Source organism: Schistocerca serialis, chromosome 7 (genome assembly GCF_023864345.2).
Source record: "Schistocerca serialis cubense isolate TAMUIC-IGC-003099 chromosome 7, iqSchSeri2.2, whole genome shotgun sequence".
Taxonomy (NCBI): domain Eukaryota; kingdom Metazoa; phylum Arthropoda; class Insecta; order Orthoptera; family Acrididae; genus Schistocerca; species Schistocerca serialis.
The window spans coordinates 186,586,930-186,611,969 of NC_064644.1; the positions used below are offsets into that span (position 1 = coordinate 186,586,930).

The 25,040-nt window shown below is 41.3% G+C and overlaps 1 protein-coding gene across 2 annotated transcripts in view; it reads right to left on the minus strand.

The window, feature by feature from the left end:
* LOC126412445 (uncharacterized) overlaps nucleotides 1-25,040 on the minus strand; it is a 132,393-nt gene that overhangs the window by 31,502 nt on the left and 75,851 nt on the right. For both annotated transcript variants that reach the window (XM_050082050.1, XM_050082049.1), the window contains exon 3: nucleotides 19,052-19,187. In XM_050082050.1, coding sequence (XP_049938007.1) covers nucleotides 19,052-19,187 — 136 coding nt within the window. The remainder of the gene's footprint in view (nucleotides 1-19,051; nucleotides 19,188-25,040) is intronic.

The following is a 25,040-nucleotide window of genomic DNA, read 5'->3' on the forward strand; positions in this document are numbered from 1 at the left end:
CGACTGAACAGTGGAAAAACGTTGTGTGGAGTGACAAATCACGGTACAGAATGTGGCGATCCGATGGCAGGGTGTGGGTATGGCGAATGCCCGCTGAGCGTCATCTGCCAGCGTGTGTAGTGCCAACAGTAAAACTCGGAGTTGGTGGTATTATGGTGTGGTCGTGTTTTGCTTGGAGGGGGCTTGCACCCCTTGTTATTTTGCGTGACACTATCACAGCACACACTGAAGTTTTAAGCACCCAATTGCTTCCCACTGTTGAAGAGCAATTCGGGTATGGCGACTGCATCCTTCAACACGATGGAGCACCTGTTCATAATACACGGCCTGTGACGGAGTGGTTACACAACAATAACATCCTTGCAATGGACTGGGCTGCAGAGTTCCGACCTTTGGGATGTTTTGGAACGCAGACTTTGTGCCAGGCCGCACCGACTGACATCGATACCTCTCCTCAGTGCAGCACCCAGTGAAGAATGGGCTGGCATTTCCCAAGAAACCTTCCAGCACCTGATTGAATGTATGCCTGCCAAAGTGGAAGCTGTCATCAAGGTTAAGGGTGGGCCAACACCACACTGAATTCCAGCATTACCGATGAGGGCACCACGAACTTTTAAATCATTTTCAGCCAGGTGACAGTATACTTTTGAACACATAGTGTACACTGTCTGACCCAAAAAGGGGAGAAATCTCGGACACAGTAAAAGTTTTTATTCTATCTGTCACGCACCTATTCTTGGCTCACACCGTATGTTGTGGTAAATCTCAAATCCAGGCACATGCAAAATATTTTTATGAAATTAAGTAAAAACTGAACGTAAAATGAAGATACACATCCGCTTTTAACATTGCACACATACATTGCAGGCCGTTGATAAGTGCTTTTACTTATTTATTACTGATTATAAAAACTTTTGGAAGATTTTGAAAAAAATAAATAAATTGAGGAAACGAAATGAAATTTCACGCATCGAGAGGGAATGTAAAGTTATTGCACTGATTACAATATTGCGTAAAATTTACAAATAACTTGAGAATGTGAGCCCTCTTAACAGTATGACGCTGCATACCTCTGTCCCGGATGCATGCACTGATTCAGTTAGCCTTTGTATCCTCTCCTGAGGCAAGCTGTCCCACAACTGTTGTAACTGGTCCTTGCCGTTCTGGATACTGGCAATGGGAAGAACTAGACGTCTGAGCTATACCCACACAAGTTCTATTGGGGACAGATCTCTTGATCTTGTCGGCCACGGGAAAAATCACGCAAACATACCATAGAGACACATACGATGTTTATTGGAGAATTATCCAGTCGAAAAATGGCACCACGATACTGCAGCGTATAAAGTAACACACGAGAAAGCAGGATGCCAGTGAAGTACCGTTGTGCCACCTGAATACCCTCAAGCAATATCAGGCATGACCTGACGTCATACTCGATGACTCCCCACACCGTGACATTAGGGGTAACACCTGTGTGCCTCTCCAAGACAAGAATGGGATTTCGCCCAAAGTCGTCGCTATACTTGTTAATGATGATCATCGGAAATAGTGCAGAAACACGAATCATCGCTGAACACAGTGAGACGCCATTCAGCTCCAGTCCATGCTTCCTTGTCACGGTTGTTGTTGTTGTGGTCTTCAGTCCTGAGACTGGTTTGATGCAGCTCTACGTGCTACCCTATCCTGTGCAAGCTTCTTCATCTCCCAGTACTTACTGTAACCTACATCCTTCTGAATCTGCTTAGTGTATTCGTCTCTTGGTCTCCCTCTACGACTTTTACCCTCCACGCTGCCCTCCAATGCTAAATTAGTGATCCCTTGATGCCTCAGAACATGTCCTACCAACCGGTCCCTTCTTCTTGTCAAGTTGTGCCACAAACTCCTCTTCTCCCCAATTCTATTCAGTACCTCCTCATTACCTATGTGATCTACCCATCTAATCTTCAGCATTCTTCTTGTCCAAACTATTTATCGTCCATGTTTCACTTCCATACATGGCTATACTCCATACAAATACTTTCAGAAACGACTTCCTGACACTTAAATCTATACTAGATGTTAACAAATTTCTCTTCTTCAGAAACGCTTTCCTTGCCATTGCCAGTCTACATTTTATATCTTCTTCACTTCGACCATCCTCAGGTATTTTGCTCCCCAAATAGCAAAACTCCTTTACTACGTTAAGTGTCACATTTCCTAATCTAATTCCCTCACCATCACCCGACTTAATTCGATTACATTCCATTATCCTCGTTTTACTTTTGTTGATGTTCATCATATATTATCCTTTCAAGACACTGTCCTTTCCGTTCAACTGCTCTTCCAAGTCCTTTGCTATCTCTGACAGAATTGAAATGTCATCGGCAAACCTCAAAGTTTTTATTTCTTCTCCATGGATTTTAATACCACCTCCGAAATTTTCTTTTGCTTATAACTGCCATCTGGTTTCTGTACAAATTGTAAATAGCCTTTCACTCCCTGTATTTTACCCCTGCCACCTTTGGAATTTGAAAGAGAGTATTCCAGTCAACATTGTCAAAAGCTTTCTCTAAGTCTACAAATGCTAGAAACTTAGGTTTGCCTTTCCTTAATCTTTCTTCTAAGATAAGTCATAAGGTCAGTATTGCCTCACGTTTTCCAATATTTCTACGGAATCCAAACTGATCTTCCCCGAGGTCGGTTTCTACCAGTTTTTCCATTTGTCTGTAAAGAATTCGTGTTAGTATTTTGCAGCTGTGATTTATAAAACTGATAGTTCGGTAATTTTCACTTCCGTCAGCACCTGCTTTCTTTGGGATTGGAATTATTATATTCTTCTTGAAGTCTGAGGGTATTTCACCTGTCTCATACATCTTGCTCACCAGATGGTAGAGTTTTGCAGGACTGGCTCTCCCAAGGCCGTCAGTAGTTCTAATGGAATGTTGTCTACTCCCGGGACCTTGTTTCGACTCAGGTCTTTCAGTGCTCTGTCAAACTCTTCACGCAGTATCGTATCTCCCATTTCATCTTCATCTACATCCTCTTCCGTTTCCGTAATATTGTCCTTAAGAACATCGCCCTTGTATAGGCCCTCTATATACTCCTTTCATCTTTCTGCTTTCTCTTCTTGGCTTAGAACTGGGTTTCCATCAACGCTCTTGATGTTCATACAAGTGGTTCTCTTCTCTCCAAAGGTCTCTTTAATTTTCCTGTAAGCAGTATCTATTTTCCCCTAGTGAGATAAGCCTCCACATCCATACATTTGTCCTCTAGCCCTCCCTACTTAGCCATTTTGCACTTCCTGTCGATCTCATTTTTGAGACGTTTGTATTTCTTTTTGCCTGCTTCATTTACTGCCTTTTTATATTTTCTCCTTTCATCAATTAAATTCAATATTTCTTCTGTTACCCAAAGATTTCTACTAGCCCGCCGGAAGTTCGAGTCCTCCCTCGGGCATGGGTGTGTGTGGTTTTCTTAGTATAAGTTAGTTTAAGCATTGTGTAAGTCTAGGGACCGATGACCTCAGCAGCTGGTCCCTTAGGAATCCGCACACATTTGAACATGTTTTAACATAACACAAACGACTGAGTTTTCGAGTGGTGCACGGCCATTCCGCTCTGTTTGTGATGTTAACGGCACCCGACGCATGGGGCGATAATATATCAGTCTGGCTGTTGATAGTACCCGACTAATGGTGCAGATTTACACAGAATATCAGTGATTAATGGGAGGCACCACAGATGAATTATTACACAAATTATTGTGTCACGATCGCTGAACACACCAGACTAGGCTGTCGAGACAGTCTTTCCACGGGAAATGGTCTGTCGTATAGCCATGCTTCCATGCTTCCACCAGGTGGTCGTCAGAATGTTTTTCACAATTTTTTTCATATTTTTTCTCTAACGTTATACAGGGTGATTCACGATATGCAAATGTTTTAATATGTTATTCTACAAGTAAAACTAAAGAAAAAAGTTCATATAAATATATGACCGCAAATGATTAGTTACGGAGATAGAGCTAATAAAAGATTTTGCCTGAAATTTAACAACTTCGCAAAACTGTACGAGGTTAAAGTATTGCACGATTTCCATGTTTTTTTTTGTTATTGATCTGATGAATATAATAAAAAATGTCCCAGACGTGTATCTGCAGTAGTTTTCCAGAGCACCCAGAGAAGCAAAGAAGTAATTTCGTAAAATTTTTACTTTATTACCTACTTGGTCCAATTTTTTTTTTAAATTTCAGACAATTGCACAAAGTTTTCAATAAAAGTTATCGAGAATTTAAATTTGGAAAAATGATGGTAAAACGTTAACTCGAACCGTATGAGTGTCAGATAATCTGCCTTTAATACCATAGCACACGTGAATTCACGTTAAACCGGAAAAAACGAAGCTCAGTATTAAGGAAGTTCTGCAGTGTACATACAATTTCACAATACATTGACAATAATTGTCCAAAAATGTCTCCGCCGAGTTCACTGCGTTTAGCTGCAGGGGTATGAACAGATTTTGTTGCTCGTTTCAGGTTCACAGGGTTTTCTTAATTTCGTCTATTGTATTCATAACGCGAGCAAGTAATGCCTCATATGTATTGACTATGTCCTCATAAACTGTCTTTCGTGCTTTACTTTAACCTCGTACAGTTTTGCGATGGCTTCATATTAGCGAAGTTGCTAAATTTCAGGCAAAATCTTTTATTAGCCATAACTCCGTAACTAAACATTTGCAGACCTATGTTTATATGACGTATGTTTATACGAAAATATTTGCATATCTTCGTGAATCACCCTGTATGTGACCACAAAACCATTTGCATCATGATACTGACACAACTCTGTCAAGATTTATTATAAGACTGTTGGCTGTGTGAGTTGCTTATTTTATTCGTTAATATTCTTATGTTGTTTAACTGCAGACAACCTGACGAAGCAGCGCGGGGTTAGCCCAGCGGTCTGAAGGCGCTGCAGTCATGGACTGTGCGGCTGGTCCCGGCGGAGGTTCGAGTCCTCCCTCGGGCATGGGTGTGTGTGTTTGTCCTTAGGATGAATTAGGTTAAGTAGTGTGTAAGCTTAGGGACTGATGATCTTAGCAGTTAAGTCCCATAAGATTTCACACACGTTTGAAAATTTGAACAACCAGATGACGTTGGAAGAACTAAACTGTTCGTGACGCAATTCATTATGTAATAATACAGCTGGTGTGATTTCCATTAATCATTGATATTGGTATGAATCAGCTGCGGTACTCAACATGATCGACACTACGCAATGCGCAGGTAGTCCATTATTCGTTCTCGGGCAGCAGACGCACATGAAAAGGGTTACAATGCGCTTGGCGCATAATATGCCGGTCCTGTCTTGTCGTTGTCAGATGTGGTCGACCGAACCTTCGTAACGAGAATGGCTGCCTTCACGTTCCCACGTAGTCAAACATATCCGAATACGACACATGTCTGAATATTGCACGATTTGTCCATCAGGTGAAACGGGGAGCCACAATGCGACCCTTTTCGAGCTCTGTCAAGAGCTGATAACGATGTCTCATATGAGTACGCATCATCTTCGTGTCCACCATAGTGATCACTCAACACCTGACGCTTTTCATGTCCCTTATATGCCCAACCAGGCATGGTAACAGGACTAAATACGAACAACAAAAATTAATTCCGGAGGTGTTTCCACCTTACACATAGAACTGCAATTCTGATCGTGTGTGTGCGTGTGTGTGTGTGTGTGTGTGTGTGTGTGTGTGTGTGTGTGTGTGTGTGTGTGGAGTTTACGAACGCTCAACGGCGAGGTTATCAGAGCTCTTACAAAAATAAAATAAACGAATGGGAAGAAAACGTGTAAAAACGTTGTCATGCCGTGAGGAGTAAACCTACAAAACGATACTCAAACACTCTAATCTTTTACACACGTGCCGATGGTGTGTTCCTGTACGAAGTTACCTTGACTTCCGGCCATATCTTGTGGGTGCTTCAAATTTTTTTATCAGGCAGTGTAATACACAGATAAAAAAGTCACAAGCTGCATAGAATCTGATTTCTAAAATTAATTTGTGTGCGACTTGTGGCTGTATATATCCTACGCTAGTCGTAAAATGATTCATGTAGAACGTAGCACACTAAAATAGTAACATTATGTACCAGGTAGATTTTAAATTAGAATTTTATTTCGCAGGCCTTTAATATTTATATATAAATTTGTGTATCCTCTGCTGAAATGTGAGAGCAGTGGTGTACACTGTTAGACTCTTGAGGGCCTAGATTCTTATTTCTAAAAATTGGTATAACTGAACCAGTTCATGCGCAGCTTAGTATTACGAGAAGTACAGGGTTATTACAAATGATTGAAGCGATTTCACAGCTCTACAATAACTTTATTATTTGAGATATTTTCACAATGCTTTGCACACACATACAAAAACTCAAAGAGTTTTTTTAGGCATTCACAAATGTTCGATATGTGCCCCTTTAGTGATTCGGCAGACATCAGGCCGATAATCAAGTTCCTCCCACACTCAGTGCAGCATGTCCCCATCAATGAGTTCGAAAGCATTGTTGATGCGAGCTCGCAGTTCTGGCATGTTTCTTGGTAGAGGAGGTTTAAACACTGAATCTTTCACATCACTATGCGTGAAACTTGCCCGCACGCGTTCAACCGTTTCTTCGATCATTGCAGGCCGACCCGTTGATTTCCCCTTACAGAGGCATCCAGAAGCTTTAAACTGCGCATACCATCGCCGAATGGAGTTAGCAGTTGGTGGATCTTTGTTGAACCTCGTCCTGAAGTGTCGTTGCACTGTTATGACTGACTGATGTGAGTGCATTTCAAGCACGACATAAGCTTTCTCGGCTCCTGTCGCCATTTTGTCTCACTGCGCTCTCGAGCGCTCTGGCGGCAGAAACCTGAAGTGCGGTTTCAGCCGAACAAAACTTTATGAGTTTTTCTACGTATCTGTAGTGTGTCGTGACCATATGTCAATGAATGGAGCTACAGTGAATTTATGAAATCGCTTCAATCATTTGTAATAGCCCTGTATTGTAGAAAGTGTATTAAACGCTTTTTCGTCAGTCTCTCCCTCTAAAGAAACACCCTTTCTGTTCGTTTTCCGCGTGTAGTGTTGCCACTTTTAAAAACGCTGACCTTTCAAGATGGCCAATGTACGTCAGAAATGTTCAGTTTTTCGTCATGATGTATAGGTCTGAGCCTTTAAAATACCTTGTCACCGTGCAATCGGTCATCTCTTCTTCTTTTGTCGGTCGAATTTTACTTAGCCCTTTGACCTGTCAGCATGCTGACCATTGCAACACGCAGCGTTAATAATCATGATATGAGAAGGTAATCCAGCTAACTATAAATATCTCGTCTCAGTTCCATTACTGGAGCATTGCTTCTTAAATCGAAGGCACGCGAGGTGCCGCAACCTTTCCGCCAGATATAGGATTTCATTTGTTTTTGATTACCTATAATTTAGTGACAAGCTACATACAGTAGTAAGTTCACTTACTAGTTTTGAAGCTATTCATTTATTTTCACGTCTAGAAACGTAGTAAAAAATTGAGGAGCTAGTCCCCATGGTCATGGAACGAACAGTAAATTACATCAGAAAAGTTAACAACAAATAAAATAAGATCTACACGAATCTAATGCAGATGACAAGCTGCTGAGTATGATTATTGTTGCACAGCAGAATAATTTTATTACACAGGCTTAAAACTTTGTTAAAGTTTCACCCAAGCGAGCTCGGAACAGAATAGGTTAGCGCTCCACTGGTGTGTCAGTTATTATGTCAAAAAGAAATACCGCCAATGCAACGGACCTCGGAACAGAGCAGACAGAAACGCAGGCACTTAACAAGGCATTGTGAGGTAACACCATGCAACATCACCAGTCCAACGCCGCTACAAAATCAAGCGTATACAGAAAGGATCGGCGATACAGAATAATTAGTGAAGTTACCACAGCGAAGCAAGGGGCGCTGACGGGTCCGATAAATGAGGACAAATGAGCTCATACATCCGGAGTCACTACGTCAAATGCGCGGACTCGACCCATTAAACAGAGAGGATTTCGGGGCTCAAGATCACATTGTTGTGCTGCCATTCTGTCCGCGTCGCTAGAACCAGAGAGAATGACAGTTTAAGCGGGGCCGCTCGATCCGGTCGATTTTCGACCGCAAAACTTGATATCTGTCCGCTTTCCGTGACCGTTGGGCAGGCTGCTCCTGTGGCGAGAGAGTCCTGCTATGGCAAGCGCAGAGCGGCGGTTGGTCTGAATCGACAGCGTGCTCTTGTGTGTGTGGAGCTTCTCGGTAAGTGATTGGTTGTTTGGGATGTGTGGTACCCTCTGTTGTTGGTGTCTACTTTGAACGTGGCCGTGGTTAAGAACCGGAGGTGGGAGACCTCTCTGATGGCGGAACTAGAAAATCCGCTTTTTCGTTGCATTGCGCCGCTAAAATACTGAATTTATTGTTAGTGTTTGCCTGATAGCAAAGTATTCTGCACTCCTGCAACCAATAGTAAATTCACTGTAGTCCAGATGTAAGGACATGCTTCAGTGTGCAAACCATATCAGAAGAATAACTGACACTTTGAGGAAACATCGGGTAAATGCCGAAGTTCAAAGTGCGAGTCTAATAGACGAAGCAGAGACAATTGCCAACGATCTTGAGATTGATTTTAGAACGCCACGGAACACAAAACGGCTGACACGTCGCGCACATCCTCCGGCACAAACTGCTAGCGAGTTTTGGAAGCGATCTTTAATTATTTCCTACCTACATTATTTAATTATGTCTCTAGATCAACGTTTTTCCAAGCATAATTTACTTGCGTTGTCATTGCTTACATTGCACCCTCACATAATGCTTCAATTGTCGTATCAAGTCTTCGAACTGTTGTTGTTTATAGGTCCCCTACTCTGACTTCAGAGATTTCTGCTCAAACTAGAGAAGGTTCTTGGTTCACTTTGTAGGAAGTACTAGAAATTAGCTATATGTGGTGACTTCAACATAAATTTTGTATATGATGGTGCAAGAAAAAGGATGTTTGTAGATCTCCTAAATTCATATGATATGATGCAGACGGTGTTTTTTTCCAACTAGGGTGCAAGGGAACAGTAGTACTGCCATAGATAATATTTTTATTCAGTCTTCATTACTAGATGGGCATTCTGTTAATAAAAGGGTGAATGGCCTTTCAGACCACGACGCAGAAACAGTAACACGAAAAGGCTTTTGTACTCAAACAAATGTCACATATAATTACAAACTATGTAGGAAAGTTAATTCAACAGCAATAGAGAGTTTTTTAAATCTTGTCAAGGAACAAAAGTGGCAGGATGTTCATAGTCCCGATAACATAGATGATAAATATAATGCTTTCCTTAACACATTTCTCATGCTTCCCATTAGAACGTTCTGAACGGGGTACTAGCAGTAATAGGCAGCCTGGGTGGCTGACTAGTGGGATAAGCATATCATGTAGAACAAAGCGGGAATTATATCAAAATGTTAGGAATAATCACAATCAGGCTACAGTAGCCCATTACAAACAGTATTGTAAGGTGCTTCAAAATGTTATTAGGAAGCATAGAGTATATGTTATGCAAATAGAATAGCTAATTCACAGGACAAAATTAAAACCATTTGGTCAGTTGTGAAGGAAGTGTCTGGTCAGTAGCACAAGGTCGGCGATATAGTCAGTTCATTGTAAAAATATTTCTGTTACTGATAAATCAGATATATGTACAGTATTTAATAATCATTTTCTGAGCATTGCCGGTGAATTAAATAAAAAGTTAGTTTCTACAGGGAATCATATAAATTCCTTGGCAAATGCCTTTCCTAAACTGGTGTCTGAAATACTCCTCTGTATACGGACAAGGGAGAGACTGAGTCAATAATTAAATCACTGAAGACTAAGGACTCTCGTGGACATGCTGGAGTACCTAGCAGAATATTAAAGTACTGTGCTGCACATGTTAGCCCTGTATTCAGCCATATTTGTAATTTTTCCTTCAGGAAAGGTCAGTTTCCTGAAGGATTGAAGAACTCAGTAGTAAAGCCGCTTTATAAAAAGGGATAATGTAGACAATTTTAGACCTATTTCTATGCCATCAGTGCCGCGCGGGATTAGTCGAGCGGTCTAGGGCGCTGCAGTCATGGACTGTGCGGCTGGTCCCGGCGGAGGTTCAAGTCCTCCCTCGGGCATGGGTATGTGTGTTTGTCCTTAGGATAATTTAGGTTAAGTAGTGTGTAAGCTTAGGGACTGATGACCTAAGCAGTTAAGTCCCATAAGATCTCACACACATTTGAACATTTTTGAACATGCCACCACTGTTTGCTAAAGTTATTGAAAAGGCTGTGTATGTAAGGACAATTGATCATTTTATATTGCACGATTTGCTATCAAAAGTACAGTTCGGCTTTAGAAGTCGTTTAACAACTGAAAATGCTATATTCTCGTTTCTCTGTGCTGGATGGGTTAAAAGAAGGGTTTCAAATGTTAGGCATATTTTTTTGATTTAACCAAGGCGTTTTATTGTGTTGATCACAAAATATTGCTCCAGAAGTTGGACCATTACGGAATATGGGGAGTGGCTCACAATTGGTTCACATCTTACAACGACAGCAAAAGATCATTATTCATGATGTTGAGAATGGCTGTGATGTGGGGTCTGAGTGTGGTACGGTCAAGTGGGGGTGCCCCAGGGATAAGTGTCGGGGCCACTCCTGTTCCTTATTTATATAAATGATACGCCCTCTAGTATTATAAGTAAATCTAAAACATTTGGTAGTAGAGGATGTTGTGTGCAACATTGGCTCTGTTTCAAATAGTGCACTTCATGACCTAAGTTCATGGCTTCTAGAGAATAAACTTACGCTGTATCACAGCAAGACACCGTTCTACAATTTCTAACACACAATTCAACAAAACCTGACGATTTCTTTTCACAGAATGGGCATATCATTAGTGAAACTGAACACTTAAAATTTCTAGGTGTTCAGATAGATAGTAAACTGTCATGGAAAGCCCACATTCAGGATATTGTTCAAAGACTTAATGCTGCCATTTTTACTATTCGAAAGGTATCTGAAGTGAGTGATCGTTCGATACGAAAATTAGTCTATTTTGCTTATTTCCATTCACTTATGTCGTATGGTATTATATTTTGGGTAACTCTTCCCATTCTGAAAGGATATTTTTGGCTCAGAAACGGGCGGTTTGGGCAATAAGTGGTGTAAGTCCACGAACCTCTTGTCGACGACCTCTGTTCACGAATCTGGGTATTTTGACATTGGCCTATCAATGTATATATTCCTTACTGTCATTTTTTGTTAACAATATCAGCTTATTCCCAAGAATAAGCAACTTTCACTCCGTTAATACTCGGCAGAAAGCAAACCTGCATTTGGATCGGACTTCCTTAATTCTTGCGCAGAAAAGTGTGCAGTATACTGTTGCATCCATTTTCAATAAGCTACCACTCGAATTCAAAAATCTTAGCAGTTATCCATGCGCTTTCAAACCGAAACTGAAGATTTTTCTCGTGGGTCACTTCTGCTATTCTTTGCTTGGAGCAAAACTGAGTCAGTTGGGGGCGCAGTCAAAGGGTTCCAAAGTGCAGGAATAACGCCCTTTTGCAAAGACATTGTTCCCTAGGGGAAATTTGCACCTTCAACGTTATTCGAGGCTGCTGCCCCTTCAATCTCCGCCAGTCAAGCTATACTAACAGCATTATGGGAGAAGAACCCTTAGCTTCAAAAGATGTAACTGAAGAACACGGCAAATCCGTAACGCCAGGGTCCAGTACCATTTCTCAGCACGATGCTGTCACGGACATTTTGCCAAGTCCAGAGAAAAAATTATCACCTCGGAAGAGGAAAACACAGATATCAGCTAGACTCGCTTCAGATGGAAACCTGGTAAACTTCCGCAGCGAGAAAAAACTTTTTCAACTGGGCACAAGGAAAGCAATGAACAAATGCAACAAGAACAATAAACAGAAATGTACGTTTTTGAGTAATGATGAAAGTAGTGTACCAAGCTTCAAATAGCCAGCAAACAACGAGAATAATTGTGGATTTTGCTTATTGAATTTTTATAGTGCAGAATCAGTAACTAAGGGTGATTGGATTCGCTGCCAAAAATGCAATGTTTGGTACCACGGAGTATGCGTTGGTGCCGAGGGATAAAGAGCTTTTTATGTGGAAGATGCCAGTGATCAAAATTGTACCAGGAAGTGATCACAATTTACGTAGTATGGTACAATTTCGATCGACTTTTCTCAATTCTGTAAACTTTTTTGTGTTTATATCAACATTAGTAACTGTCTAATATTTGTGTTACATATTCACTAAACATCCAAGAACAAGTGCCATAGTTAAAATTATTGCATTTCTCAATATATTTGCAGTTACAATACCATTTGTCCGAGATTATCGCAATTGTACCACCTTACCCTACTATCCCATAGGGGCATCGACATCGGCTTTCTAGGTATACTAGTTCTTTTCCATATATCGTGGTTAACGTTTTTCACATGTGGCTGAACACTTCCTGTTTCCTTAAATAACGTAACTATCCGGCGAATGGTCCGGACATTTGGATGATGTCGTCCAGGATACCGAGCAGCATACATAGCTCACGCCCGTTGGGCATTTTGATCACAATAGCTATACATCAACACGATATCGACCTTTTCCGCAATTGGTAATGTGGTGTCACCGCCAGACACCACACTTGCTAGGTGGTAGCTTAAATCGGCCGCGGTCCATTTAGTACATGTCGGACCCGCGTGTCGCCACTGTGTGATCGCAGACCTAGCGCCACCACAAGGCAGGTCTCGAGAGACGATATAGCACTCGCCCCAGTTGTACGAGGAGATTGCTAGCGACCATACGGACGAAGCCTTCCTCTCATTTGCCGAGAGCCAGTTAGAATAGCCTTCTGCTAAGTCCATGGCTACGACCTAGCAAGGCGCCATTAGCCTTACCTACTTTGAGAGATAGTATAAATGTCTCAAGAAGAATGCTGTAGTCATCAACTAATAGTATAAAGTAAGTATAAAGCAGCTACGTACTTTTCTTGCTACCATTCAATAGTTATCCTGTTCCAGAATTGACACCCGTCGGCGTGAGTGTGTACGCGTGCCTTTCTATCGGCTACCCGTCACTGTGGACTGGCTGCCTTGTCAGTCCACTTCAGGTAAACGGTCCATTTTAACACGGGTAATGTATCACGAAGCAAATACCGTCCGCACTGGCGGAATGTTACGTGATACCACGTTTGTGACTATTACAGCGCCATCTATCACAAAGCGAAATAAGTGATCCAACTAAAACATTCATATTTCTTTACGTACTACACGAATATGTAATAAAAATGGGGGTTCCTATTTAAAAAAAAAAAAAAAAACGCAGTTGATATCCGCTTGACCTATGGCAGCGCCATCTTGCGGGCCAACCATAGCGCCATCTGGTTTCCCCCTTCAAGCTAGACGAGTTTCGTTCTTTGTAGTTTTTTCGTTTGACGCTTATTTCGTGAGATATTTGGCCCGGTCACGATCAAAAAGCGAAATTCGCGCACTCGGGCTTCGCAGCGCGTCTCCTCACATGCCAGCGATAAAAAAACGTCTCTCCCAAAATTTCGTCTGCGAAGCCCGAGTGCGCGAATTTCGCTTCACCCTGTATATACATAATGTGTGTGTTAATGGTACTACAGATTGTGCCAAATTCAAAAAGTGACTAGTTGTTTATCATATCTACATGAAGCGCTAAGCCGGCCGAAATGGCCGTGCGGTTAAAGGCGCTGCAGTCTGGAACCGCAAGACCGCTACGGTCGCAGGTTCGAATCCTGCCTCGGGCGTGGATGTTTGTGATGTCCTTAGGTTAGTTAGGTTTAACTAGTTCTAAGTTCTAGGGGACTAATGACCTCAGCAGTTGGGTCCCATAGTGCTCAGAGCCATTTGAACCATTTTTTTTGAAGCGCTAAATTGTAGTTACAGTTTATCGTCCATAGTGGACATAATGAAAATATTACAGCATATAGAACTGAGCAACTGTTTTTCTATTGGACTCATTACTTGGCAAGTTTCTTGGGTAACATTTCCGACTTTAGAGGCCATAATAGCCTACTCCTGGCTTCACTTTATAGTTTGGTTGAAACTGCATTTGCTCGGGTGAGAGAAAAGGAGTGGGACCACTAGTTCGATGAGACATTGTGCAAGTTTAATAGTCGGTTGATCTGATTGGCTGCCACATGAGGAGCCAGAGTTTCAAAGCTCTAATTTTCATTTAGTAATATTTTTTTGTGTAACTCAGAATAACTGTCTAAAATAGCCTGTCAATGCTAGGATATAGAACTTAAAATGTAATTTTAGTAACAACTTTCAGTAACATTATAACAACGATATACAGACGAAGCACTTCGTGCATCATCGGCTCCCACCAAAAATGCGAGTGAAGCGAAGTGATTCGTTTTAACAAAGGCAGTCGAGCCCAGTATAATGGATCATACAGTACTGCTCGCTATAGAGGGGACACACTATTAAGATTTGAGTTGTGTGTAGTACGGGATAATGTTAAATAATAGCATCTCTGCATTCATGGTCATACAGTACTGCTCGCTATAGAGGGGACACACTATTCATATTTGAGTTGTGTGTAGTACGGGATAATGTTAAATAATAGCATCTCTGCATTCATTGCAGAGAAGATCAAAGTAGGGAATGTGTAAATTGTCTGTGAATGTAATTTCTGCAATGTATTCAATGTACCAGAGTGAGACGTGGGACTTGGGGAAAGGCAGATTTCTGTCTGGACGGGGCCTTACTCAGTTACCGTTGGTTGCTCATTTTTTTTTTTTTTTAGATCATGTACACATTATTTGGAACCAATTGCATATATGGTTGACAATAAGGAACAATTATCAAATTTGACTGTTAAGACGATATCTAATTAAAAATTCCTTAGACAAATTTCATTCACAGCTGAAGGCCTCATTGACAAGAGATTCAAATTATTTGTTGGCTGAAGGCCCCAATAGTAATTACTGAAAACAATTTGACGGCTGAAAGCCTAGATAGCAAATTCTTACTAAAATATTATAAAAAAGAGGAAAATCATATTAAGAGACAATATCTAATTCAAAATTCTGAAGACAAATTGCATTCATGGCTGAAGGCCTTATTGACAAGAGATTCAAATTATTTGTCAGCTGAAGGATCCAATAGTTATTACTCAAAACTAATTTGACAGCTGAAGGCCTAGGTAACAAATTCTTACTAAAATGTTATAAAAAAGGACAACCATATTAAGAGACAATATCTAATTAAAAATTCTTAAGACAAATTGCATTCACAGCTACATCTACATCTACATTTATTCTCCGCTGAAGGCCTTATTGACAAACATCACAATCTGACCAAATCAAGAGAGAAGTGGGCCTCAGTCAGTGCTCCAAGGATCGACCTGGGAAAGTCGTTCATTTCCGTAAACGATGAGACAGGCAGCCAAGAGTTGTCTTCACTTAACTGGATGGCAACTCAAAATAGTGACAGTTTAAACGCAGACCAACACTCTTGCAAAACCTACCTAACGTCTGGTAACGAACAAAACGATGGACTAACCCAGGCAAGGCGGAACCGGCGGAAACCACTGCGTCTTCAGAATCCGGCGTTTATAACATCCAGAAGCAGAAGGAACCACTATGACCAAGTTAGTCCAAAAGAACAAACTATCCAAACTGCAATCAAGGAGGCTGTCGAACAACACGCCTTACCAGACAGCAGCGGCAAAACGATGAAAAGTACACTGCCGCGAAAATACGCTAACCTCCAGGGCAAGTAACTATCCTTCCAAAGATAGTACCACTGTACTAGATATCGATAAACGCTGCTGCTGCCACTCACAGACAGACAACGCTAGCAAACGTAGTGGCGCCAGTAAACACAAGAAGAAAACGAGAAGACACTATCCTTATTACACGATGCCAACCTACCGGCTCACAGAGTTATAGGAGTTCATTACTGTGGTATGTAGGACTTTGTAGGCGTACATTTGTAACATGCAGTGTTGGCAGTTTGTAGCTTTGTCTGATATTTGATTCGTATTTGATTCGTATGTAGTTAAAGAAAATTTGAGTATTTTGTAGCGTTGGGAGCTTTAGCCAATTCACATGATAATTTATTACAGCCTCACCTGAAGAATAACAGACTTGTGACATAAGATCCACATCCATGCAGGGACAAGGACATGAGGATGGTGGAAAATTACAGAATCTCAGCGTTTTGTATTGATGCAGCAGAGTATAAAATGATCCTTCACATGTCCTGCATTTCCAGCACAAATGGGAGTAGTTACATGTTATATGTGCTAACACGGAGGAGGGAATGAATGAATGTGCAGAGTGTGTGCTGCACATGACTCTGACTGCATTCGTTACTTTCACTTGCTACTAGCAGAGTGCGTGCAGAATAACATGGCCAGTAGATGCCAATCGGCAATGCAAGTATGGGGAGACTGGTAGTTGTGGGAGTTGCGGGCAGGCGGGCAGCGCTCTATAGGTTAAATGCCGATCGCTGGATAAGAAGTGTTGTTCTAAACTGAAGTCTACGCTCACATTTTTTGTACTCGTAAATATTATGTGAACACCTCCATGGCCATACTTGCATGGTGATTATTCGAACCTTTGCTTTGTTTAGTATCTAGAAAGAATCCCACTGAAAATGCAACAAAAGCAGCAATTTATTTTCTCTTCGATTGTTAACCATTTGTAGTTTTCAGAGAAACATCATGAACGGCGAATTTGGAGTAAAACGTACACTTCCCCAGCCATGTAGAAACTTGCTTCTTGTGGCAAAACACACCGGAGTCTTGCCTCACTAACTTGTTGTGCAGACGCTTTTGCGAGAGAATTCTGAAACAATGGTTAACCAAGTGAGGAACTGAGGAAAATCAAGGTCAATAGCTTGTGAAAAAGCACGTCCTCGTGGCTTGTGAAAAAGCACATCTTCGGTACAAAGACAAACCTGTAATATTTTTCACTTATAATGTTGCAAAACTCACAGCATTTCTCGTTTCACCGGCTATCGATGGGCCTTAAAAATTACATTCTTTCATCGATAAAGTCTGGAATAACTTTGTGGATAACGAAGCTTTACATAATAACCATAGGGACTCTTTCCGTGCCATCATTTGCCAAAATCTCACATTGCATCTCAAACCGTTTATGAAACGTGACGAGTGTTGTGAAAATTTCATTCTGGCTTCAACGCTTGGCACGAGCCATTGCAAATGAGTGTGCTACATAAAAACAATTTTCTCGAGATTGGTGACAGACAGAGACCTCCACCCAAGCCTGAAGAGAAATTAAATTAAATTACTATACTCCGTGACTACTTCAGTAGCAATGGTGCAGCAACCTTAACGTATCTTTAGAACAGAAAAAACGGTCTCAGTTGCACAAGATAGCTTTGTTTAACCTTCACGTGGCCAACAAAGGCAAGAAACTGAATTTATTGGAAGAGCTTGAACTTTCTAAGCGCTTCTTTTTCAAATTTCCGAATCTAATGAATAAACAAGTCTTTTCGATATATCAGACACTTTTTGATATTATGATGCGTATGTTGAAATAATGGTTGCCACCTATATTACCACCTATACTACTTACCGATTATTTTATTTAGCTGAACCATTAGTTAAGTTTTAGCGCGCCACTTTGTGAGCCTTTTCTCACTATGGCTCCACAGGGCTTTGACACTTGTTTTGCAGTCGAGTTGCCGTCACGGCAGAGCGTGCTCACAATATTGTAAACGGACCACATTTTTGTTCAAGGGGCGGTTTCTTCAGGGCTGAGTCATCATCGCTACAATTAGCGTTGCTTCTTGCTTCGTTGCTTCATATTTTACTAAATTTTAGCTGGTTCTTTATTCTCATTAGTGCCCAGTTATGTGCCAAGGGTGTATTAGCCTAGCCATTATGTGGGTGCACTTTGCCCTCATGAGTTTTTCTGTTCACTGAATATGCCTAGTTGCGTAGGTTAGATAACCCTCGCAAGCTTTAGTAGCTTTCCTTTTCCTGCTGTCACTATACTTTTTCGTGTTGCTTCTATTTGATGTAATGAAGCATTGATAGTGACTATTAGGCTGTTACTTCCCAGTTCTTTGGGACTCTTAATCACGTTTGACCCTTGGTCACGAGCAGGAAGAATTTTATTGGTGATGTTATGAAGCATTGACGGTATCTATCTGGCTGTTACCTCCCAGTTATATGGGATTTTTAATTACGTTCGATGCTTCGGTTACGATTAGCAAGAACTTTTATCGGCAAGCTCAGTTATGGTGCATCCCCTGAAACACAAATCTGGCCTTGTACTCCATAGTCTAGTCGGTGTATGTCTTTACCTTGTTAGGTTTAATTTATTTTCTTATGATTGCCTTCAATTGCAATTTATACTTGCATCAGTTTATAATTTCCCCAAATTGTCTGATGGTGCCTAGAACAGGCGAAACGCGTCACTTGTGAGGATTAAATAAATCTATATTGTGCAACCAGGACTGTTTTTTCTGCTCTAACAATTCAATATGTTAGCTAAATTTCATATGCAGCAACATACTGTATTATGTAATATCCACTGAACGTAAAATCGTAGTGACCCTTATTCAATTTCGCGCAGTGTATTACTTAATTGCAGGTAGCACAACAGCTATGATCATTAACGAAATGATGGGCTCGTCATCATGAAACTGATATATCAAGTTACGAATAAAGCAAAAGCCATTTTTTTTAACGAATAGCTTCTGTAAAATCGTTTGAGAAGGATTGCAGAGCAAGCATCGAAACATGTCGCCAACCGGCTGAAAGCGTGCAAACAATGTTGGTTTCCTCTTCCAAAGAAACAAATGTACTCGCCCATCGCTTTGGTCACTACGCATCGGACTCAGTTTATTTCACAAACGTCGTCTTTTATTGTTTCATTACATCGCCCTGCTTGTCCGCATGCAGTGTCTTCCACTGAGACGACGCGCACAGCAGATCCCGTCGGCGTGCAGACTTACCGTCTCGGATGGCAGCAACCGCGCTCTTGAGTGACCTCAGTTTGTAAGCGTCCAGCCAGTGGGAGAAGCGGTCCCTGACGCGCTGCGGGTGGTTGTAGCCATCACCAACCAGCCCCAGCACCACCAGCGCCTGCACCTGTCCTCAGCACAACACAAACTGGCGCCTCAGTGCTGTAGTACTGCACGTGGTACGAAAAGTAATAACTGACCTTGAACAACATACAAGTACTAAAAGCTCCGTTACATTGTGGTCACATGACAAATCATAAAAGTTAAAAAAGTTGTCAATTCAGCGAAATACCTTTGGATTACAATTCTGAGCAATTTAAACGGGGATATTAAAAACAATGCTGTAGAAAAAGGGAGCCAAACAACGCGTTTTACTGGCAGAACACTACAAGATGCAACATATGAGGTGCGACAATAAAGTAATGAGACTGATGTGAAAAAAATGTTGCTTACCGTTTTATTCAAGTTTAGTGTTGCCTCGTTCAAAGTAGTTCCCTTTTGATTCCACACACTTTTTTCAGCGCTTCTGCCATTGATGGTAACATTTCTGGAACTCATCTTCTGTAATGTCCTCCAAGACCCTCGTCACAGCTTTTTGGACATCTTGTGTTGTTTGAAAGTGGTGTCCCTCGACCGCCGTTTTGACTCTTGGAAACAGAAAAAAGCCGCATGGAGCGATATCTGGTGAATAAGGTGGTATGGGATGGCGCATTATCGTGATGCAGAATCCAATTATCAGCAATGTAGGCACGGACACGAAGAACTGTTTTATGAAGTCGTTCTAAAATTTCTTTGTAGTAACATTGGTTAACTGCTTGTCCAGGAGGCACCCACTCTTTATGAACAATTCCCTTGGAATCAAAGAAGCAGACGAGCATGCATTTCACTTTTGACATTGACATGCGAACTTTTTTTGGTCTGAGTGATCCCTTTGAGCACCATTGCGAACTTTGCCGTTTTGTCTCTGGATCATACTGAAAAGAACCAACTTTCATCACCAGTGATAACACGGCACAACAATTCTGGATTGATTTCCGTTTGCTCTAACAGATCGGCTGCCACATTTTTCCGTGTTTCTTGCTGTTGTGGTGTGAGATTTTTTGGAACCATTTTTGCACAAATCTTTCTCATACCAAGATCATCAGTTATTATTAGACGAACCGTTTCTTGATTGATGTTCAGTTCTTCTGCAATCATTTTCACGGATAATCTTCGATCAGATCGTACGAGTTCACCCACCCTGGCCAAGCTGACATCCGTCTGTGAGGTTGATGGTCGTCCACTGCGATCTTCATCTTCAACATTCGTTCTGCCTTCACTAAACATTTTACGCCAACGAAAAACTTGAGCCCTTGACATAACCTCCTCTCCAAAAGCCTTCTGAAGCTTACCGTAAGTTGTCGTCGCGTTTTCACCCAATTTCACGTAAAAAGAAATAGCATACCGTTGCGCAATATTATGCGGTTCCATTTCTATGACGAGAAACACAAACTAGCGTACACTTATTACAGGACAATTCACGACTGAGCAGTTGCATCGATGTGCCGGTTGGACTAGAAGCAACTTATAGACCAACGTCAAAGATATTGTGCCTATGCAGGCCTGCAGGGTTGCCACATCTTGCAAAGAAAATCAGTCTCATTACTTTATTGTCACACCTCGTACACTTTAAGATAACGACACACCACGAAGGAATTATCTGAATAGGACAGAAATTGGTAAATGTGATGTACAATTACAGACAAACAAATGATTACAATTTCAGAAAGAGGAACTTCATAAACTGAGTAGATCAGTAACACACTGGACCATCTCTGGCCCTTAAGAAAGCAGTTATTCGGCTTGACATTGATCGACAGAGTTGTCGGACGTCCTTCTAACTGATATCATGCCAGATTCTGTCCAATTGGCAGGTTAGGTTGAAATCCAGAGATGGCTGGAGGGCCCTGACCACCATGCTCCAAACGTTCTCAATTGGAGAGAGATTCAATGATCTTGATAGCTGAGGTAGGGTTTGGGAAGCACAAAGACCTTCGACGTGTCTGGCCGGGAATTATCTTGCTTAAATGTGAGCCCACGATGGCTTTCCATGAAGGGCAACAAATCGGGGCGCAGAATATCGTCGACGTCTTGCTGTGCTGAAGGGATGCCGCGGATGACAACGAAAGGGATCCTTCTATGAAAAGAAATGGCACCGCGGACCATCACTTCTGGTTATCGGGTTGAATGGCGGGCAACAGTCAGGTTATTATCCATCTGCTGACCGGGACGTCTTCACACACGCGTCAGCTGGTCATCGGGGCTCAGTTCGAAGTGGGACTCGTCACTGAAGACAATGCTACTCCAGTAAGTGAGATTCCATGCCGAGGACGTGTCTGTTGACGCCTCAAATAGCAGTGGGATGCCAATCTGACTATCGCCCGCCATACTGCCAGACAACCAGAAGTGATGGTCTGTGCCATTTATTTTCATAGCAGGACAACTTTGGTTGTCATCTGCGGCACCCTTACAGCACAGCAGTACGTCGGTGATATTCTACACCCTATTTTGTTATCCTTCAAGGCAAGCCACCCTGAGCTTACAGTTCAGCAAGATAATGGCCCATCGCACAAGGTGAGAGTTTCTACTGCTTGTCTTGATGTTTACAAAAAGGTCGCAGGACTTCTTCCCAATTGAGCAAGATGGTCAGAGCCCTCCAACTATTTCGGGATTTTGACGATCTAACACACCAGTTGGACAGAATTTGGAACGATATCTCTCAGGATGACATTCAACAACTCTGTTAATCAGTGATAAGTCAAATAACTGCTTGCATAAGGGACAGAGGTGGACCAATGCGTTATTGACTTGCGCATTTTGTGTTCTTTCTCTTGAGTAAACCATCCACTTTTTATGAAATAAACTCATTTGTTTGTCTGCACATGTAGATTTCTAGACTTTCGAAGGCGTTCGACTCAGTTCTGCACTGTCGCTTGCTCCGAAAAGTGCGCGCTTACGGCTAACAGACAGGGAGCAGTATGTCGTCCTGAATGGGGTGACTCCAACAGAAACAAGCGTAACTTCAGGTGTGCTCCAGGGCAGCGTAATAGGTCCGCTGCTTTTTATGATTTACATACACGATCTGGTTGATGGTATTGACAGCGGCATTAGACTGTTTGCCGATGATGCTGTAGTCTACAGGAAATTAGTATCAGACGAAAGTTGTGAACAAATCAATGAGGATTTGCAGAAAATAAATGCGTGGTGTAATGACTGGCTGTTATCTCTCTATATTAGTAAGTGTAACCAACTGCGCATAACAAGACGAAAATCCCCATTAATGTAAGAGTACAAAATAAATGCCCAGTCTTTGGGAGTGGTAACAACCGTCAAGTATCTGGGCGTGACTATTCGAAAAGATCTCAAATGGAATGATCAGATTACACAAGTAACGGGCAAGGCGAACTCTAGATTGTGGTTTATTAATAGAATCCTGAAGTGATGCAGTCCTTCAACAAAGGATATAGCTTACAATACGTTACTTCGTTCAGTCTTAGAGTACTGTTCGTCTGTATGGGACCCTTACCAGTTGGGTCTGATTCAAGTGATTGAGAAGGTCCAAATAAGAGTGGCAAGATTCGTGAATATTACATTTAGCCATCCCGAGAGCGTTAGAAATCTCATAGAAAGTTTGAAGCGGGACACACTTGCAGATAGACGACGTGCTAAACGAGAGGGGCTGCTCACTAAATTCCAAAATCCGATCTTCGCCGAGAATGTAGAGCATATATTACTACCACCAACTTTCAAATCACGCAATGATCACCATTTAAAGATAAGGGAAATTAGAGCTCGTACTGAGGCGTTCAGACAGTCGTTTTTCCCTCGCGGGATCTTCGAATGGAACTGGGGGGGGGGGGGGGGGGGGAATATGACTTTGGTGCGAATTGTGCCCTCCGCCAAACACCGCTTGGTGGCTAGTGGAGTATATATGTAGGTGTAGATGTAGATGTAGACGTAGATGTAGATCACATACATCGATTTCCGTCCCGTTTGGGTAATTCCTTCGTGATGCGAGTATGCGAATGTATCTATTAACAAGACTCGTCTAGTGTATTCCTGCATGTTATGGGATCTTTACCAGATAGGACTGATGGGAGACATTAAAAAAGTTCGAAGAAGGGCTGCTCCCCGTTTTGCGTTATCACTCAATCGGGAATAGACTTCCGTGGCTATGATAAGCAAATTTGTGTGACAATCGTTAAATCGAAGGAATTTTTAATTTCGAAGAGATATTTCCATGAAATTTCAATGACCAGCTTTCGGCTCCGAATGCCAAAATATATTGAGATTCCCAACTATATACGGATAAATAAATTTCGTGATAAAATGAGAGAAATCGGAGCTCTTTTAGGTACTCACGTTTCCTGCGAAACGTTAGAGAGTAGAATGGTAGCGAAATAGTTTTTGAAAATGAGTCTATGTACTCTCTGCCAAACGCATAAGTGTGAATTGAAGGGTAATCGTGTAGATGTAAGCGTTCTCCCAAATTCAGTTTTGCCAATATCGCTTCTAGTTGATCATGTAAACACTATGACACCGATTCCGGAGGTGTGGGTTTAGTTGCCAGATTCCAATTTCCAAAATCGTTTTATGCCCCATACAAACGCTTTACCGTACTTGAATCGTAGCTGAATTGTCAAACTGCGACTTGCTTTTGCAAAATGTCGCTTAATGTGAACGAAGTGATTTTGCGTGGAGTGGAGGAAAAGAAGTATTCGACTGATCACATTGCAATTCATTTACTTTATTTAATGAATGAAAAACGTATTTTAGGAGGTGGAATGAGATATATAAATGTAGATATATATATATTTTATTTTATAAAATGTAAGTGCTGAGCAATAATCCTCCGAGGAGTAATCGTATTATTATAACTTTGAAAAAATAAAGTTCTGGATTTAAAGTTAAATGACGAGTAAACTGTTTCTTGTTCTACTGATTTTTGTTTATTTCTAACTAGTTTTCGGCTCGTTGGACCATCTACAGGAAACAACTGACTAGCGTCCTCAAGGGGCACTAGATCTTAGGTAACCAAACATTGTAAACAAAGATACAATAAATACACCAGCACGGAATGCTGTGCACCGATCTTTTTTTTTTAGCGTTGTAAATCACACTTTACATAATGGACCACATTAAACGCAATAAATAATTAAACAACATAATATTAGGGTATTATAGGTTAAATGGTTATAAATATAAGTTTGTGACGTCATGCCAATAGTTGAGAAACTGTCAAACTGAACACTCTCCACTAATGCTATGCATCAAACACGTTTTTTAACATCGTAAATAACACATTAGGCAATGGACAATATTAGACACAATAAATAATTAAAATGCATACCGTTACAGTACAACAGGTTATATGATGCCATAGTTTGTAAGGTCGCGACATCGGTTGAGAACTGTCTGACAGCACTAGTCACTTACGTCGTGCAGGAAATATGTTTTACATTGTAAATTACACTTTACGCAATTGTCAATATTACACACACTACATGTTTAAAATACACAATACTGCAGTATTACAAGTTATATTGTTTCAGTATTAAAGTCTATGAGATAAGCAAGGTAAGGAATAGGACATTCTATTATGTTTTAATTTTGTGTAGGAGTATGTGTGATTGTAACGGTCTGTGGGTATGTGTTTGTCTGACTGCATCATGTGAAGCTTAAAAGTATTCTACCAAGAAGTGACAGAAGAATCCAGAAATAATATTCTGGATTTTGTTTTCTTTGGATTGTCACAGTGTTTGTTCTTTCAAACATGCATGTAAATATTTATTTGCTTATTTGCTTGTCAGTACAAACATTTCTGCAGTCCTGATACACGTTGAAATCGGCGTGGTACAGTAGTACCGTAGCACATCGCTGGAGAAGCAAAAACAAAACTGCGTAGCCCATTCATATATTGAAGTATCGTGCGGTGATCCTT